Genomic DNA, 20,637 nt, shown 5'->3' on the forward strand with positions numbered 1-20,637 from the left:
ATAATAGTACTTGCTACAGCCGAGTGGTGTCAGCAACGAACAGCAAGTACAAACAGTTTTTTTTAACTTAGTAAATATCTGAATAAAAATGGAAGAAAGCAGGAATGCAGACATCTTTCTTATTCAAGGACATTAATCTAGAAATGTACAAACCTCACTGCATTGATGTACGCTGAGCAACAAATCTGTAAAGACTGTGAGAGTTGGCTGCTGGAGCACTCACTGCTGAGTAAAAGGACAACTTTGTGTTTCAGCCAAGAATATTCAGACCAAAATTCACCTCAAATTAGAAGCAGGGTTAAAAGGCTGATTTACCTAAATCGTCCCAAAAATGAGTTTTTTCCTACAGTACTTTCCAGAGTGGTATCCATCCATGCAGATTGTTTGGGTTTCATTTGCCAAGGTTGTGAGATATCTGTCACTGAGGCATCTTGTGGAGTCAAAGTGAATGAGTTTTCTTTCCTGTACTGCTCAGATAATCAAAAAACACCTCTTCCCAGAAACACCATCTCAATTTCTCTGGAAAGCTGTTTATTTCTTGACATTTTACCAAGTTGTGTTTCTGTACAGATTACCAGCAAGTAGCCCGTTTCATTCAGGGAATTCAGCACATGCTTGAGCCACTTATTGTTTTATTATTTACACAATCCAAGTTTTTAAAAACATTTCCCTGTTAACAAGAGTTTAATCATTATGCTGAAGGTTTGCCCTCATGTTTGACTCAGTGCAGGATGGTCATAACACTCTCCTGTGTCTTCATTAAAGGTTCTGCTGTGTTGTTTCTGTGCATTTACCTTTATTCATGAGTACTCCAGGTTCTGCTTCCTTCCATCTGTTTCTGTATCTTTATGTATGACAAATCATGAGGTCAGCACCTCATCTGCTACCATCATCAGTGACGATGTCTTTATTGTGTTTCCAGGCCTCCAGTCCCAAGCTGACGACTCACTGCTCAGATATCCAAGAAGTCCGTCGTTGCAACCGACTGGAGATGCCCGACAACCTAAACACATTTGTTTTAAAGGTATGTATAGATTTTCAGACAGATGGAAATAAAATGACTTCATCTGGAACTCTCAAAACATTCAAAATCGTAGTTCACAGGCTCTGACCTCTGAGCTCTTCCACCTTCAATCCAACATAAAATTGAAATGGAAAGTGTTTATTTTTATTGATGCAAAACTCGCTACATAGCCCCGATTGAGACCTTGTTGGTTGAAACTTGAAGGATGTTTGACGAGAATTTTGTCACTTTTAATCTTTAAAAAAAAGTGTTGAAATATCCATAGATTTCTCTGCTGTCCATCCATATGCGCCATCAACCGTTTTACTAAAAACACTGCTTTTTCACTATTACCTTTTATAACATAAAATGCGTGTATTGCAGCATTTTAGTTGAATTGTTTGCTGAGTACAACTGAGGAGTGGATTATCCTGCAGAAGTGTTTTTTTAATGGAGAATTTATTGTTTTATTAATATTTTCGCTGTGAAAATCATTGCTTTCCAGCGTAACCAAACATCAACCCTTGTTCACAGTAATAAAGGGAACTGCAAAATTTTCACAACAACATCAGCAGTATTTGATAACAGTTTCACACATATGTTGTGGAGAGCGTGTCAGCTTTTGCTTTTTTTTCTTTGAGGAAATGTCCTCTTAAAGCAGACGACCTACTAGACTTTTTAGCAGTAACCCCTTAATACTGTAGGTTACAAATTGTTTTTATGTTGGATTCATTAATGCCATGTTGTGTATCTACATTATGTCTGTGTTCATAATAGTTTATATCCTGTACTGTGTGTTGTCCATCCCGTTGCACTATGAATATCATAACGATGGAGGTAAACTCGGAAGATGTAAGATGACGAATTACGTAAACCCCCCCCCTTTTTTTTGTACTTCAAATAAGCTAAAATCGGTAAACCACTGCCAGCACAGCACCTCAGTTTACTGTCAGTCCACTTGTTTTTGTAGTACACTTTACCGGCTAATGTAATGTGAATGGTGTGGTTGAAAACATCTTGTTGTCTGCAGGTTAATCGAGGTAGTCTGATATTTGAGACGGACAACGACCAGCAGGTCAGCTCCTGGACCACAGAGCTAAAAGAATGTATCAGCAACAGGTGAGGAACACGTCAGCACAAAGACACATGTCTATACGAGCTCAGTATCAAAACGCAGTCGAACACAAGTGATTTCAAATTTGAGGGATCTCCAAACTGTTGTTTTTTGGTAGGAAAAAGTAAAGTGAAGTTACTGAAGTTTTTTGTGTGAGTGTCTTAAGTGAAAACCACAACATCACATCAGTAACTGAAAGCTACCGCAAGTAAAATTCACTGGAACATTCTTCTGAAGTACAGTTTCGAGGTATTTCAGTGTCAGTTTCATGCCACGTAAACCCTCTACACCTGTAAATTTCAAAGGGAAGTATTTTACTTGTTATTCATTTGACAGCTGTAGTTATTAGAATTTACACAAAAAGCACAATATAAGCTACTAGAGCTTCTAGTAGCTAGATGAGAGATCATGTTTCTGATGTCTGTGAAACATGATCTTGGTTTCATTAAAATAACTATTTTAGGCTCAAAGAGGTAAAATTTTCCAATGTTTCATACAAAATTCAAGATTGTGGGGAAATATACCAAGAAATTATGCAAGTTTGTGATGCTGAATTGTGTTCTCTCTTCTTTCCTCTCAACAATCATTTCACAGCACCACAGATTAAACTAACTGCTTCATTAGAAACTTTTTAAATGCAAAATTTTAACTTTTAGAAGTGTTTTTAACAGCAGCCTGTGTTGGTATTTGTCCCTCATTATGCAGCATTTTCCTTCGAAGCGAAAATATTTAACACTTGACTGTTTTTAGTGTTTGTGGGTGTGCTGGATGTTTACCCGTGCTCTGGTATGTTTGCAAATCCAAGTGAGAATATTTTTCGGTGTATGACGTGTGGATAAATGAGTGTGTGCGCCGGTGCTTGTTTGTCTACTCCGGAGCTTTACCTTTTTTGCATTTACTCTTGTGTAAGTTTGTGCATGCATTCGTTTCGGGCTCTGCAGAAGGGAGCAAGTTCGAGTTTTGTTATATTTGGAATATTCCTGGAAATAATCAGTCATCGGGCTCATCAGTCAATCTAATATTTACACAAAACTTTCGAGAGGCAATGGGTCTTGTGTGAACAGTGTTTTGTTCGGGCTTGAAAAGAGCTGCAGTAAATGTAGTCTTGAAACTGAACCGAGTTCAAGTGTGAGAGACGTGTGGGAGTCGTGGAGGCCTGGTGGTTTCTGTGATCACATCATCTCTGGGTCGATCTGAGCAGAAGACTTTGTTCCATGTGCTCTCTTTCGCTCCTTTCATTTCCTATCACCTCTTCAAAAACCAAAACAAACAAAAAATAAACCACTTAAAAATATTAGAGAACTGTAAAAGAACATAATTATAATTACCTGAATGATCAAACTACACACGTGGACAAAATTGTTGGTACCCCTCAGTTAAAGAAGGAAAAACCCACAATTCTCACTGAAATCACTTGAAACTCACAAAAGTAACAATAAATAAAAATTTATTGAAAATTAAATAATCAAAAACAGCCATTACTTTTGAATTGTTGATTAACATAATTATTTAAAAAAACAAACTAATGAAACAGGCCTGGACAAAAATGATGGTACCTCTATAAAAGATTGAAAACTATTTGACCAGAGTGACATGATTAACTCAGGTGTGTCATTTAATTGACATCACAGGTGTTTCCAAACTCATAATCAGTCAGTCTGCCTATTTAAAGGGAGACAAGTAGTCACCCTGCTGTTTGGTGAAAAGGTGTGTACCACACTGAACATGGACAACAGAAAGCGAAGGAGAGAATTGTCCCAGGACATCCGAAAAAAAATTATAGACAAACATCTTAAAGGTAAAGGCTATAAGACCATCTCTAAACAGCTTGAAGTTCCTGTGACAACAGTGGCTCATATTATTCAGAAGTTCAAGACCCACGGGACAGTAGCCAACCTCCCTGGACGTGGCCGCAAGAGGAAAATTGATGACAAATTGAAGAGACGGATCGTTGGAATTGTATCCAAAGAGCCCAGAGCAACCTCCAAAGAAATTAAAGGTGAACTCCAAGGCCAAGGTACATCAGTGTCAGATCGCACCATTCGTCGTTGTTTGAGCCAAAGTGGACTTCATGGGAGACGACCAAGGAGGACACCACTGCTGAAAAAAACTCATAAAAAAGCCAGACTGGAATTTGCAAAAATGCATGTTGACAAGCCACAAAGCTTCTGGGAGAATGTCCTTTGGACAGATGAGACCAAACTGGAGCTTTTTGGTAAGGCACATCAACTCTATGTTCATAGACTCAAAAACCAAGCATACGAAGAAAAGAACACTGTCCCTACGGTGAAACATGGAGGAGGCTCAGTAATGTTTTGGGGCTGCTTTGCTGCATCTGGCACAGGGTGTCTTGAAAGTGTGCAAGGTACGATGAAATCTGAAGACTATCAAGGCATTCTGGAGAGAAATGTGCTGCCTAGTGTCAGAAAGCTTGGTCTCAGTCGCAGGTCATGGGTCTTCCAACAGGACAACGATCCAAAACACACAGCCAAAAACACCCAAGAATGGCTGAGAGAAAAGCGTTGGACTATTCTAAAGTGGCCTTCTATGAGCCCAGATCTGAATCCCATTGAACATATGTGGAAGGAGCTGAAACATGCCATTTGGAGAAGACACCCATCAAACCTGAGACAACTGGAGCTGTTTGCTCATGAGGAGTGGGCCAAAATACCTGTTGACAGCTGCAGAACGCTCATTGACAAATACAGAAATCGTTTAATTGCAGTGATTGCCTCAAAAGGTTGTGCAACAAAATATTAAGTTATGGGTACCATCATTTTTGTCCAGCCCTATTTCATTAGTTTGTTTTTTTAAATAATTATGTTAATCAACAATTCAAAAGTGATGGCTGATTTTGATTATTTAATTTTCAATAAATTTTTATTTATTGTTACTTTTGTGAGTTTCAAGTGATTTCAGTGAGAATTGTGGGTTTTTCCTTCTTTAACTGAGGGGTACCAACAATTTTGTCCACGTGTGTATGTTTTGTAGATCAGGTTACTAAATCCACCAGGAACAGACTAGATGGCTATGCAGCATTATGATGATAATTGTCACCTAAATTAGTTTTTTACAATGATTCTCCACTGAGGTGTTTGGCATCTGCCCAAGACCTTGTAAATTAAATCTTAAAGGATACATGTCACTCAGGGAAATAAAGAAATTGATTAACCCCATAGAAACTCATCTCTGTGCATCAAAGTTATAATTTTTGGAAATGATACCCTCCTGCCTTAAAACGGCTTAAATATGAATCTATACTTGTGTTTTCTCTAGAATATGCAGATCTATGCAGGTCACTTTTCTTTCCTTTTTACCTCTCCCCGCTCGCTGTAGCTCAAGCACACCAGCTCAACTAAAACTCTGCTTGAATACTGGAGCAATTTAGCTGCACGTTCAAACTGAATAATAATGATACAGAAAGTCCCACCCTGTAAGTTGACATAATTGGCTCCTTAGGTTTGTTTTATATGAAATACAGGCAGTTTCTGACTGTTTCAAGGTGGAAAAGGGCGCTTATTTTGCAAACAATATGACGTCTAGTTTATGGAAAACACCATATACACGTAACAAGGTAAAAAACTTGGTTTAAAAAATTAGCTCTTTAAATAACAGGAAAACAAGCAGAGCAGAGGTCATGAAGGAAATTTAGAAATGCAGCAAAACCAGAACAAATATTAGTTGTTTCTTCAAGGCGATGCAGCGTGCACTTCAACCCGTGGATTCTAACTGAGGCGGCTGCTTTACAGAGCTGATCGAGGCCACTTGTGATTCCACCAGATGCACCACAGCACATTTCAGAAGCGGCTCTTTGCTCTGAAAATATGCGCCTGGTCTATTTTTGACAGACGCCACGTCAAGCTGCATAGAGCGGATCTAGCTGGGGGGGAATCTGTGACACAGGACAGACGTACAGCATCCGGTCAATCTTAAAAATTTCGTAAAATATGTGCTCTGCACTGCTGTGAAAATAGCGGTGATGGCTGCTCAGCTTCAGCTCAACCAGAAGGAGATATTGTCTTCTTTGCTGTTTTAGGGCTGCATCCAATACTGGCTCAAGCTTTACAGGAGGAGAAGAAATGCAATGCTTTCTCCTCCTCCCAACAGGCACTAAATATCAAATATAGGAATGAAGTAGTTATGAAGGTGAGTAGATGTTTAAAACAAGGATAACTGAAAATCTTTCATCTGTCTTGTTCGTAACTCGACTTAACTGGGTTCAGTTTGTTTTAAGGTTTGAGCACAGCAAAGTAGGAAAAAAAAACCACACAAAACAGACAAAAGAAGAAATCATTTGACTACTTACCCACAATAGAAACACAAAAACAACGGAAACAGGACCAAATTAGCACATCAACAACACTAGGTAGACAAAACACTACAAAACACTCTTGGTGAGGTTTGAAGCCATGCAGAGGATGGACAAAATGTCAAAGACTGTGTGAATAGAAACACTCAGTACAAGTAGTACTCATCAGAGTACTCACTACTGTAACACAAGTTAGAACTGAACTTCTTTTTCTTTTGTTACAGGGTAATCAATCCAATCTGTGTGTATGCAAGTATGTATTTCTCTGCAAAAGGAAGAAGTCTGAAGCTCAGAGAATCTCAGGATCCTTCTTACTTCTGCAGATGTCTGGAATTACAAACACACACACTCTAAAAAAAACAAACACAAGTTTGTGGTTAATTTAGACAAAGGATGGCATTAATTTCATCTAAATTCAATACAACTGTTTCCGTATCGGAAAAATTTGCATCACTACATGCCGGGTGTTTATCTAATCTTAATTCTGATCGTACATGCCTTATGGTGCTGCAAATTACGTGCATGTCTGATCATTTAAGGCTGAGTTCAGACCAACTGTTGTGTGGAAAAGTGCAACTCCCTCATTTTACTGAATGGACTTGCAGGATGCTTTGGCAAGAAGTTTACATATCTCCTAAAGGAAAATGTGGCGAACTGCTCTTTCACCCTGTCAAATCAAAGTAATACCCACAAAGGTTAAGCATTTACAGATCACACCACTGGATGAAAGACTTCTGTGCTGGATACACTTGTGTTTTCTCGCTCTCAACTCCTACCAAAGCTTCCTCTCTTCTGGAGTTGCATTTCAGTAAATGATGGCCGAAGAGAGACGAAGTAAAGTACCTCATGTAGGGTTGCCTGGCAAAAAAATATGAATCAGACTCAACTTTAGCTGCAGTGCTATTTCCACCAAGGTGCGGCTTTAGATTAATTAAATGAACATGCGCATTTTTGTTGCATTACTTTGCAATGCGAATATTTCTGCAGTTAAACCCGCTGTCGCTGTAAAAATAAATTGAATTCCATTGAGCTGTTTCACTCTCAGGGTCCTGATATGTTGCGTGTCGACTCACTGTCACTTACCCAGAACTGAGCTATTGTTAGCGTTATTAGAAACACCTGAGCTTTTCCTACCAGGACAAGTCAAACTGCCTGCTGTGAAAAAGGTCTGTTGTGCAAATGCAAGCGCCATGATTTGTGTGATTCATCATGTTGAGACTACAAAGGCCCACAAAAAAAACAAAAGGCACAGAATTCCAGGAGGCAGTAAGACTGGTATAAATACTTTCCCTTTAGATGTGGTCGGATATTGTAGGTGTAGTTTGTTTCAAGCATACTGACGGCTTGACACTAATCCGTGAAGCTTTGCTGACTGGCTGAAATGTCTGCTTAGCGAGACTTAAACTCAAAATGATTGTCACAAAGATAGAAGAACAAGAACTCGCTCTCACAGTGAGGAGAAAGGAGACTTGTCTTCCTGTTATTCGGAGCACTGCAAACTCAAGTCAGCATTTAAGCAGGATTTGCTCCGGCTTCCCTGTTTAACCTTCCCGTTCTCAGCTGTGCAACTGCAAACACACACTGTGTGTGTGTCTGTGTGTGTTTGTGTGAGAGTGAAACCGAAGAACAGTAAGTCTTAGTTCAGATCTGAACTGGTGAACTGGACTCACTTCCTGTCTGTGCTCCGTGTCTTTGTGTTCCTCCAGCCTGCTGTTTCCTCCATGTTCACTAGACTCTCCAACAACACACACACATACACACTTGTGCGTCTATTGTTGCGAGGACCCTAACTGGCATAATGTATTTTCTAGCCCAGTGGAGGCAAATGAACCAAATCTGACCCCACTAACCCTCTGAACGCCAAGCAGTTTCTTGGTGCTTGTTGCTCCTGTCATATTTTTCTTAGTCGGGGCTCAATTTTTACTGCAAGATAAAGTTCTGCACTTCTACACAATCATAGCCAGAATGAGGGAAAAATCCAAAATGCATTTTGTGCAGTATAACAAAGTAATAATGGCAGAAATCATAAAAAAGAAAAAAAGAAAGTTGCTTTTTTTCACTTTTTAAAAAAACAAAAACAAACTGAAAACAGCCTGTAATTATCACATCCACCAGTTTCCAGCCTAAAAGTCTCGCAACTGATCATCACAGCTGAATTACTAATGACTTCACAGCCACACCAAGAAGCACAGATGTTTTTGTTATGTACATAATCTGACTGAGGCAAACGCTTTAGTGTTAACAATTGCTTTTTTAAATGAGATGTGAGATTTTTAGGAAATATCTTGATTTTCATCTTGTATTTAGTTAAACTTATCCTCCAATAAATCAAAAGTGACACATGATTAGTTCATGGACCACTGCAAAGTTGAAAATCTGACCGCTCTTCCTGTTATCACAGTTTCTTGCTCTAACAATCAGTGTATCTTTGGCAGTGTTTATTTTTAATTAACATACCTTTCAAACATGCTAGAGGGCTTTGTCCTTTACTGTTGTGTAATGGAGCAGGTATGCAGCAGAAGTGACAAGGAAGCTAGAGCTTTTCCTTGATATAGTTACCACAGTTACTAAGGTATTTTAGGAGTAGATTTGGGATGGCATGTGTCGCATAATAAGTTTGATGTGTGTCAGAAAGTTGAAAATCTGGTAATTCTTTCTCTTTTGACAGTTTCTGACTCAGATAAATGGTGTAATTTAGCCTTTTTTCAAAGATAGCATTCCTTTTGGATGAGTTTCAGGGGTTCAGACGGTTAAATAGGCTCCAGTAGCCCTTACTTCTGCATTCAGAATGTGCCTCTCTATTCAAATGTAATCCTGAAACAAATTTAAAATGAAATAAAACAGAAACAGAGTCGATGTGTGCCTGTAAATCTGTGTCTGCACGTTATTATGCAATGCTGGAAACACTGGCCCACAGCTGAACATCATTGTTGACCCCTAGATAGCCATACAGTTACACATACACACATCTTTCTCCTGCTGATGACAAAAGTTAGCATCAATAAATCAATAACACATCAATAAAGCGGCAGCTTTTGGTCACAATCTGAAAAGAAGATGCTGATGTTCAAGTTCAAACCAAGCTGAAGCCTTTTTTTCACAAATGGTAGAACCTAATTGTAAAAAATAAAAACTACAAAGGGAGTTAATCATGAACTGCATCTGTTGTCTACCTAACGGGGGTCCAGAGTGAGAATAGCGTACATGTGTTGTGGGTGATAAAGTGTGTAATCTAAATCTGCTCTTGTCCTCCAGGTCAGGCAGCGTGGATCTGGAGCCCCTCCCCTCTCCGGCTGACAGCTCTGCTCCGACCAATCGCAGAGGGAGCTCAGAGCCAGGAAGTCAGAGTGAGTAGTGACATGAGGTGATGATGCTCCTGAATAAAAATCAGACACAACCTCTGACTGTCAGGATGAAGTTGTGTCTCAGTTTCAAAACCCATCAGGTTTACAGTCCCAGTGGTAAATGTCGACATGCAGTTGTCAGATTGATGGGAAGATTTATCTGCTTAAAAACAAAAAAGCAAAATACTGTTGTCCATCATAATCAGCGAGTAGGAAGCCACAGCATGACACAGGTGGTTAAATAAGCTGCAGTTATTTGAAAGAGAAACAACAAAAAATAGTAAAATTATTCCTGAAACTGATGGATGATTATATTATATACATCCAGATTATAATAAACAGGAATTGTCTTTTAAAAGTGAGATTAGTCAATAATTTCAGATTATTTTGGACAATTTGGGGCAGCAGTGCAATCAGTAAATACAATAATTAACATCTTTTAAGGTGATGATGCAGCAAACTGCGTTCGTTTCACATTAACATTTATTTGGAGTCTTGTTTGGGTCTCCTTTTAGCTCTGTTACCTTATCAGACAGGTATGTAGGGTGCAGTGAGTTTTTATAGCTCATTTGTGGCCTTCTCCAGCTGACAGCACCTCTGATGAGAGCAGCGAGGCAGAAACAAATAGTAAAGCTGAGGAGAGACAGCCGAACATTGAGCTGAAAGAAACAAGCGTCCTGTAGATCTGAGAGGACCTGCAGAGCTGTGCGACGATTCACTGAGTTTGTCAATATGAGCGGCAGTGTTCACATCAAACGCAGTTATTTCACCCATTGTTACCTTCTGAGCTCCTAAACCAACCGATGGGTTGGAAAGTCATGACATAAAACGCCAAAGTTATATCATCTACCAGAGGCAGAAACTGTACAAATCAGGAAGAATTATCACATTTTAACTTTCCATGAACTAATCATGTGTGACTTTCAGTTTTCTTGGGAAAACAAACCAAATCCAAGCTTCAAATTGTGATGTTTGATCTAAATCAATTTATTCCACATTGTTGAAAATTACCAGTTTCCTCTTATTAGATGCTGTGGAAAAACTAAAAAAAATCTGCACTCCTCAGCACAACTGACAAGCCATTAACTGTAACCAACAGTCACGTGATAAAATTTCAGGGACTTTTTGGCTAAACAGTGCAGTAAATAGCAGGCTGTGTTCACACAATTATGAAAACAAATGGAAAATGTAAGTTATAAAATATGTCACAAATGTGCAGCTGCCATTTCCCAGTATTGGTAACACCTGTGGGAACTTCCACAGTAGATGTAATTTAGTCAAATAAAAATATCGGAGTCATTTATAGCATTACAACTTTGTTATTCTACTGAAAAAAACACATTTTTGAGTTCTCTCTACTTGTAGCCATAGTTGTGCTGTTTTCTTAGAGCTGCACGACTTCAAATATTAGTGAAAAATATGAACACAGTGAGTAAAATGTGACAGGAGACACTTTAAATCTGGGATTCATTATTGATTAGCACATCCAGCTGTATTTTTTTGAAGACTTTATTCCTCTGTTCACCCCTCCAGCTCCTGTCACCTTCACCCCGCCAGAGCAGGTCCAGAAGACGGACCACTTCCTGTTCTCCTATCCCTGGTTCCACGGGCCCATCTCTCGGGTCAAGGCCGCCCATCTGGTCCAGAGCTCTGGACCGGATGGACATGGAGTGTTTCTGGTCCGACAGAGCGAGACCCGCAGAGGGGACTACGTCCTCACGTTCAACTACCAGGGAAAAGCAAAGGTACGGACTCACGGTTTCAGCTGTTTGCGTAACTTTGCAGCTCAGTCCACATGCGGAAGTGGTTCACCGAAAAGTTTGGTAACACGAATACATGCTTTTTCCAAACCCACATTGTTCTTCTTTCTGCACATCAAACCGGTGCGATCCTCATTTCCTGACACTTAAATGAGGAAGCATTAGTTAAACACAACGCTGACGACAACGACCATAAACATAAAGCGCTGACCACTGGGGTTAAGAAATGGAGCCAGCACAGTTCAGCTCTTGCTCTCAGGTTCAATAAGTGTGGAAATCTCACTCTTTTCTCCACGTTTTCTTTCCTCGCTCTTCTTGTCCATCTCCTGCAGCACCTGCGCCTCTCTCTAACAGAATGGGGTCAGTGCAGGGTGCAGCACCTGCGCTTCCCCTCTGTTATGGACATGCTCAGTCATTTCCGCCTCTTCCCCATCCCGCTGGAGTGTGGAGCCGCCGGCGCCGTCACGTTATCCAGCTTCGTAGTGGCGGGTTCCAGCCCTCCATCACAGGGTGAGATTTGGCCCTCATTTGTGTCCCTTTATCAAACAAAAAACTAATTATTTTTCTAGTTTTCACAATAATTTTTAAAGGTTGTGGTAATGTGTCAAGCCCAACGTCCAGTTTTCTGACTTCTCTTTACTGCCTGTTTGAAAAATTTTGCATCATTTTGGAAAAAAAAAAATGAGACTCTGCTTTGTTTTAGGGGTCACAAGGCAAAAATGATTCATCAGTATCACCTAATTTGAAAGTATTACAAATAGTGAAAACATATGTTTTAATTCTTGACGGCACAGAAAACTTTGAATGCATAACTATGGCAAATGTGACAGGTCAAATGTGGACTGGATGGATGTTTATATCTGACTGTTTTGCTTTTATTTTCCGATCAAGTGATGTTGCTCTGTTCTTAGCAGTTGTCAGTCAGTCTTAATATTTCAAAAAAGTATCAATAATCTAAACTTCAAAAATAGGATTCAGTATTAACTTTATTCCTCTGAACTCTACACAGTTTGTGGGTGTTCTTTTTTCTTGCTTCTGTCACATTTTTCACTGTAATATGAAGTCCCTCACCTTTATGGAAACAGCACAACCATGGCTAGAATGAAAAATGTATTTTCTGTAGTATAACGAAGATATAATGCCTGCAATCATTTTTAAAAAAAAGAAATAAAGATGGATTTCTTTGATTGTTCATTTTACAAAAAAAATGAAAAACCCAAAATGAGCTTCCACAGGATTTCTAAGTACCCAAAGAGGTTAGCAATACAGCAAAAAAAGAAAAGGTGGCTCTATAGATATTTTCCAGCCTAAAGTTTGAATGTGTTTCCATGTTTGTCTCCTGTGTGCTCTGTGTAAACACGGCCTGCAGTTCAGCTGACAAGTCCCACATTTTCTAGCTTTTCTGGTTAATCCAAATGGTGTATTTGCAACAATGTTTTAAAAGAGGCCTTTGAGCTTGATTTTCAGCTTGATGTTCAGCAGGTTATTGACATCAGTGCACTCCTCTTCTGTTGCGTAATGAAAAGCAGCAGAAATGTTGAGGACTTTGGAGTTTTTGCTTGCTGTAGACACAAGAATTCTCATTTCCTCTCCTCTTTCCTTCCGTCAGGTCAGCTCTCAGGCGCCCTCCTCGTCCCTTTCTCCCTCCATCGGTGGAGCTCGGAGCCCAGCTTGGCCCACTGCAGTCTGGCTCGCAGCTCCAGTCAGCCCCCTTCCTCCTGCTCCACCAGCAGCAGCAGCACCTCCACCTCCAGCCCCGCCTCCGCATCCCAACCGGGAAACCACCCGTTCACTCGCTCCAACCCCGCCCCCAACCCCGCCCCGTCGGCACCGCCTCCTCTGCGCCGGAGCGAATCGGTGGGGAGGAGGCCCCTGCTCCGCCACGCCAGCCCTCACACTCCCTTCATCCCTCAGCGGGACTCAGACTATGAGCTGGAGCCTGACCGGAGTCGCAAGCGGGCGATAGACAACCAGTACATGTTGCTCTGACCCGCCATCGCCTCTGACAGTCACCTGTGAAGCCAACACGCTCACAGACACACAGCTCCATGTGGGTGTGTGACACTCTCAGATCTAACTAACCCGATTACAGCAGACTCGTGAACTGGAGCGAACGCTTCTTTGTCTGATGGATGCATAGCTCTGCGTATGTCGAAGCATGCACACACACACACTCCTCATATCTGTGCTGGGTGTGTGTTTATCAGAGTCAGACCCTCGCAGCCTCCACCCAGAGTGTCCACAGTGAATGTATTTGTAGGAGTTTTATAACAGTGTTGACTAAGGTGATTATTCTTGTTTTATGGATGTTGAGGTTCCGTGTGTGAGAGAGAGGAAGAGTCACATGAGGAGCAAGTCCTCGAGCCTGAGCAAAAAACAATTTTTTCAATATTTCTATTCTGGTAAATTCATACCGGAGCACTTAATTTCATTTCTTTGGCACTTAACCTGAACTGATGGGAGAGCACTGCTTGCAAAAAAAAAAATATTAAAGGAAGTACTCCTTTAAAATATTCACACAAAGATGCCAGTGTGGAGCAAAACCCAACTTTTTACACAAACAGAATTTAAAAACACTCTATTTTCGAGTGTTGTTACGCTCCATTAGCTATTCCTCCTCTTGTGCATTATTATTATATATTTAAGTGCACATCGCTTTCAGTGCACTTTGGAAACAGTGTGTATTTTTTCTATACACGGATTCTTTTGTAGAAAAGTATTTAAAAAAAGTTTCTTTTAAAAAAAAGAGGGGAAAACTTGGTTAAAATCAGTCGGGAAGCTTTTCCCAGAAATGGATCGAGCAACCGCTTTTCAAACCTTCGCCGAAGCGATCGCAGAGAACCACAGAAATGATTCAAGATCAGCTTTTCAGCAGCACTTGTTTTTTAGCCAAAGCTCAGTGTGTGTTGTGTGTCTGCATGTGTCCATTGTGGTGGATGTGAGACGAGTAGAAGTTCAGTCACTCTGTGTTAAATGCTGATCTCAGTCTTGGAGTTGTGTGTGAAGTTGTGTCATCAGGTGTCTCTGTAGTGTGAAATTTCAAGAATCAAAGGTGTTTTGTGCACAAAGTGAATTGAAATGGCCTTAAAGAAATCATTTCTGTTACAAAATCAAGGAAACTGGAGTGATATAATCACAATAATATCTATATTTTTTTTCACCCTGCAGCCCCAAACAATGGTTAAGAGAATGGATGGATATTAGGATCGTACTTCTGATGTTTTCTGTGCCACTAAAGTAATACCAGAAAAGTGTTCTTCTGCTGTGTTCTCTGTTCTTTTATGTAGACATGTGACAGAAGAAACACAGGACACAGCACATAAGTTAATTTATTTCCAACTATTACAAGTGATCGATGGTGTACAGATGAAACTACAGTAATTCCACTCCATTTTGTCGATTTTGTGGCATAAAAATGATTGTGTAAAAATGAGACGTGGCGCTCCCCGGTCTTCATTTTGTGCTCATAAATCAGAAAAACGCATCCAACAGAAGACGGAAGCTTGAACAGCTTCACTCCAAAGAGCATGAGAGGGGGAAGTGCTGCACGTACAGACCAAAAACAAAAACCAGGCGGGCATTTGACTCAGCCTAAATGATTTGTCCTTTCAGTTGTGAGGGTCAAAGCGCTGGAAACTTAAAGCCAGCCCCAAATCACGTCTGCCGTGGTTTGAAAATGTGGATGAAACCCTCTAAGGGCTCAGGAAAGTAGACGATGACACGATGCAGCTCCTAAAAAAAACAGTGACAAGTGCCTCTGTTCGTATTTTCAGCAGGAGCTGCATCGTGTTTCCAGCTCTACTTTTTCTTCACGCATAGCATTAATTATTTTTCTTTCTGTGTAACTTCACCACAGCAGCTACACCATATGTAGGAGAACTTCTGTGTTTTTTTTTTTAATGAGATCAAATTTTGCAAAAGCTTTGAAAGTGTCCAAATGTGGCACAAGATGTGATTCCATCCTCCAGCTTCATGTTTCTGTGCCCTTTAACTGGATTTTAGCCATCATTTCCAGGGCCTTGTGAGTTTGTCGTCACGCCTAAACCACTGGTTCAAAGTGCAACAGGTGTCAGCTCAGGTGTGACTTTTCTTGTTGACTTAAGAAACTTTTATTGGAGGTTTTACGCCCAAAAAATCCTCTACCAAAGCAAGTGATTTTGGTCACCAGTTTGCTTCTGGCGTTTCATCTCATTAATCACCACATCTGAGATTCCTTAAAGAGCTGATTCATAACCCAGACTTTATGCCGTTTCTGCGCACTTCTGACTCCTTGCAGAAAATGATCATAACATTTGGTAACATAAAAGCAGCCATTTGGACATCACACGCCAAAGATGAATGAAACGTCAGATTTTCTGTGTTTGAAACTTTCCTTCGATGAGCAGCTTTTGGGAAATAGTGTGCTAGGATTCGTCTGTTTGTCTTCTAACTCGCTTTAACACTAACTTTAGCAGATGATTTTAGCTTTGCCTTCAGTGAACCTGTGCTTCATGTATGGTTCACACCTGATTCTGTCTCCTAAACATGTAATACCCTGCTTTATTTTTTTAAGAGAAAAGCTTCAGTTCAACTTGATGCCCTCCTGAACGTGACCAGAGTTAACTCCTCTCGTTAAGCAATAAGTCAGCTTTATCTTTTTTTTTTTACAATGGTTGTGTCGTTCTCTTTATTGTATCATTGTGATCAAGACTGACATCTCTGAAGGGGAACAAAAACAAGGATGTTTTTGGCAAAAGTACGGTTGGTCTTCCTGCCTTTTATGCGCCAGAATCTAAACAAATCCCTCATCACCTCTCTTGTTTCATTTCTGCTAAACGAACGCAACGGTATCAGTAATTGTTTCGAGTATCACTCCTTTTTTTTTGGCAGAATGACTGTGCCTTTGCCAGAAAGCTGCTGTTGCTTTTCCCCTTTTTCTTTACGAAAGCTCAGGGCGTTGAGTGTGTAGTGCAATATGAGAGATGCCCCGTGCTTCACACAGTTTTTTTTACCGTACGTAGGGAGCAATCGGAGGCTTCCGTGGATGAATTCAGTGAGCGTTTGCACCTGCTCATAGACTGAAGGAAAAAAGTGTTTGAGTTCCCAGAAAACCTGCTACTTTCACCACCAGAGCTGCCACGTTTTTCTGTCGCTTTCTGGCTTCTACCTGCAAGAATCGAGTTAATGCTAAAGAAGATCCCCGTGTACCTCAGGCGTCTTTGATCCTCAACATCTAGCTCCAGAAACACCTTTCGTCTCTTCCGCCCCTCTCCAGTATGTTTATTTTAAAATGTCCAGTTGATGAATGTAATGTGTTCTCAATACTGTTCATCCTGTTTGTTAACTTAGCACTGTAAACATTCCAGTTCAACCCAACATCCCCTCTACAGCCAATGAAAATTTCAACAGCTTCTACCATCTGTCATTGTGTTTGCATCCCTTTCAGTTATAAGCATCTAAATTATATTAAATATATATCAACTGTATATTTGACTTTTTTAAAATAAACCTAACCAAAAAAAAAACATTACCAGCCTCCTATTGTCCTCTGTGGTTTCCTTTCTTTGTCACACAATAGATTACAGACAAATGGTGTTATGTTTTTTTTTGTTTGTTTTTTACAGGGTTTTTAGGGCATCTGATACTAGGAAACTGGTTTGTTTATAAGTCTGCAAGAATGTATTAAAAGTCAAAATAAGATACTCAAATTATTAATAAACAGTAACATTACTCCATATTCTTAAATCATTTAATAGTGCACAGCTCAGCAAACATTATAGTGTTCTGCATAGAAATCACAAAAAGCTGCTCTCAATAATCTTTCACAGTGAGCAGATGTTCTTGTGTTGCAGGTCTTTGGTCCAGATGTGGCCATCGAACAGGCCGGGGGTTCTGGCACTGTGTACTTCCTAGAGGACCTTCTCTATTTGCATTCTTCATATGGGATGGAAATAAAGTAATGTTGTTTTTGCAGTCTATCAAAGGCCTTTAGGTGTAAAGCAGGAAGCCCTCCACAGTGAGGATGTGAGTCTCCTCCTCCTTGTGGTCGGACTTCGGGACGATCTCTGTGTCCAGGAGGTTATTAACGCCATGAGAGTTCTCAAACTTCACCGGGTTCTCCAGCCATTGATAGATAGATTAAACCTTTATTAATCCCACAGCGGGGAAATTTACCTTGTACAGCAGCAATTAGGACATTGAATAAAAGAGAGATTGCAGCACACAGCACATATGTATATAAATAAGAATATTTTCTTCAGAAGAAGAAAATAAAAGAAGCAGTATTTACAGCAAGACTTTTTTAACATTGCACAGCGACATTATTTAAATTTCCTATTGCACAGTTTGTAAATGGGTGAACAGAGACTACTGGGTGCAGGTTTGATTGTAAAGTCTGACTGCAGCAGGAAGGAAGGACCTGTGGTATCTCAATTTTAGACACTGCGGGTGAAGCAGTCTGTCACTGAAGGAGCTGCCCAGTGATCTTACTGTTTCCTGCAGGGGGTGGGAGGCATCCTCCAAGATAGACGACGACTTTGTCATCATCCTCCTGTCTCCCACCACCTCCACAGGATCAAGGGGGCAGCCCAGGACAGAACTGGCTTTCTTTACCAGTTTGTTTAGTCTCCTCCTGTCTGCAGCCGTGCTGCTGCTGCTCCAGCAGACCACTCCATACATGATGGCTGATGTCACCACAGAATTATAAAAGGTCTTCAGAAGTGCTCCCTGGACCCCGAAGGACCTCAGTTTTCTGAGCAGGTGGAGTCTGCTCTGACTTTTCTTGTAAAGTGCGCTGGTGTTAGTAGTCCAGTCCAGTTTCTTGTTTGAGTGAACACCCAGGTACCTGTAGGAGTCCACAATCTCAGTGTTCGTTCCCTGGATGTTCACTGGTGTAGGAGAAGTGTGTCCGTTCCTGCTAAAGTCCACCACCAGCCATGTGTAGATCGTACTCATCGTGGCATCCATGTCCAGAGCAGTGATGACATCGTACTGCTTAAAACCATCTTCACCAACTTCATCTGATCTTGGGGGCTTGAAGAAGTCATCCTGATGGACCACGCAGCAGTTGGGCAGGTTCTTGATCAGGCGGTTGGTGAGGGTGGTTTTCCCTCCATCGGTTATGCCGCCGATGCCGGTGATGTACTTCATGTTCTCGGATTGGTTAAAGCTCGGAAAAACGGTCAAAAACATCAACAAAAACCGGGTTGGGAGTGATCGGATGTGGAAGAAATCTGAAAAAGAGAAGGTTGCAGCAGGAAACATCAACTATTCCATGGCACTTGAGTTTAGTGAGTAAGGTAAGAGCAGAAAGGGAGCTGCCACTCGGACACGCTTCTTCCACCCAGAGAGGACCTCTTTCTGCTGTCGCTACTACACATACTGCCCTAGTTGAGGTTTTAGGTGGAATATTCCTTTAACCAGCCCCTCAGATCTCTCAGGGGGTAAGAAGACAGACTACCAAGTGGAAGGTGGTAGGTTCAAGACCTGCCACTGGCCCTTTTTTTTCTTTGTCTAAGTTTTTCAAAAAATTTAAGAAGGTGAAGAAGGGTCTGGTCTTGAACCAGTGACCTGCAGCTCCACAGGTACATCCTTAACTCACTGAGCTACAGATTAGTTATAAAAAAAAAAAAAAAAAAAAAAAAAAAAAAAAAAAAAAACATGATTTCGTCGTCCCTTTGACATCGTAGTTTCTGTTCCTAATAAAGTGACCACATGGGTGGGGCCAAGGCGGAGTCTGGGTGGAGTCAGGGCGGAGAGTAGGCAGAGAAGTACCATAAACCTTTAGTGTCACACTTTATTATCATTTATTAGGACTTTCATGGAATCCACCAGCAGATTTAGTTTTTAAGAAACTTTATTCTTGTCGTCATGGGACTACAGTATTTAAAACTGTTCCTTGTATTTGACCTCAGGTTTATTAGTTTTAGTGGAGAAAGTTATTTTGTCGATTAGTCTCTTAAAAACCAAATAATAAATTGGATTAGTCAACAGGTTTAAATTTCTTACTATGTCATATTTTAAATGACAAAAAAATATAAAGCATCTTCAGACAGTTTGACCTGTAAGTGGCATTATATAAACTAAATTTTATTTAAATTGTATGTATCTTGTAATGTTGGAGTAATTTAGCCATATATGTTGGGAAAACACATTTTCTTTGTCCAATAATCTGTTGATTTTCTCCAATAATTCATTTCTTGTTTTGGTTTATAAAATCTCAAACCCAAATATATTCAGTTTTCTGTCAAAAAAAACAAAAAGATTTACATTCATGATGCAGGAATCAGGCCGTTTCTCACTTTTTATCTTAGTTTAGTCAGAAAGATAGTTGATAATGTGTGAATTGTTGCAGCTTGTGTGCCATAAAAGGTTTTAATCTTTGGGGCCGAGTGTCAAAAATTTTTTTAGAAATCATCATCAACAAAACACTCAAAGATTTGAACACCATTAAAGGGAAATCCAACTTTTGCATGACAATGTCTAATAAAAGGACATTTATTTCCAACGTAAATGTGTGATATTCATCCTCTGGAGCTTCTCTTCACATGATCTTCCACCTGGACTGGTTTGGTTGGGAGCATGTGCAACAAACACCTGACAAACTGCACTTTAACATCAATGAATGGCACTGAAGTTTATCTCTAGACTGAGTCTGGATGTGCTGCTCTGTCAATAACTCCTAAGTTTAGGGAAAGTTCAAACAAACGAGGACAGTTCAGATAAGAATGAGCTTATTTTGAACAAACATCTCAGACACTCTGAGCTTCAGCACCTATAGCAAGATATTTTAACAGCAACTCAAGAGATCCAGAAGTTGGAGAGAATTAGCTTTAGCTGAGCCTAAGAACATGTGGGACACTAACCTAGCAAACATTTCAGACTTTTCTCTGTGAATTCTGAGAAATAATTTCCTGTTTAATGACAGAGCTACACATCTGAACTCATTCTCATTTAAACAGACTCTAATTCAGTGTCATCCATCCATATTAAAGTGCAGTTACCCAAAATGTTTGTTGATGAGCTCCAACAAAACCTGTCCAGGTAGAAGGTCACTTCGACAAACAGGAAGTGGAAGATTCCAAGCAGATTTATAGAAGGGGGAACAGGACTGTACTAAGTGTGGTCAA

General features: G+C 40.3%; 1 protein-coding gene across 2 annotated transcripts in view; it reads left to right on the top strand.

Annotated features, from left to right (window-relative positions):
* The window catches only part of sh2b3 (SH2B adaptor protein 3), a 63,916-nt gene extending 46,879 nt beyond the window's left edge, over window positions 1-17,037 (top strand). For both annotated transcript variants that reach the window (XM_051951212.1, XM_051951213.1), the window contains exons 3-8: window positions 923-1,024; window positions 2,034-2,122; window positions 9,682-9,773; window positions 11,304-11,515; window positions 11,863-12,040; window positions 13,140-17,037. In XM_051951212.1, coding sequence (XP_051807172.1) covers window positions 923-1,024; window positions 2,034-2,122; window positions 9,682-9,773; window positions 11,304-11,515; window positions 11,863-12,040; window positions 13,140-13,519 — 1,053 coding nt within the window. In that variant the 3' untranslated portion in view covers window positions 13,520-17,037. The remainder of the gene's footprint in view (window positions 1-922; window positions 1,025-2,033; window positions 2,123-9,681; window positions 9,774-11,303; window positions 11,516-11,862; window positions 12,041-13,139) is intronic.
* The last annotated feature ends 3,600 nt before the right edge of the window (window positions 17,038-20,637 follow it).

Source organism: Acanthochromis polyacanthus, chromosome 7, assembly GCF_021347895.1.
Source record: "Acanthochromis polyacanthus isolate Apoly-LR-REF ecotype Palm Island chromosome 7, KAUST_Apoly_ChrSc, whole genome shotgun sequence".
Lineage (NCBI taxonomy): Eukaryota > Metazoa > Chordata > Actinopteri > Pomacentridae > Acanthochromis > Acanthochromis polyacanthus.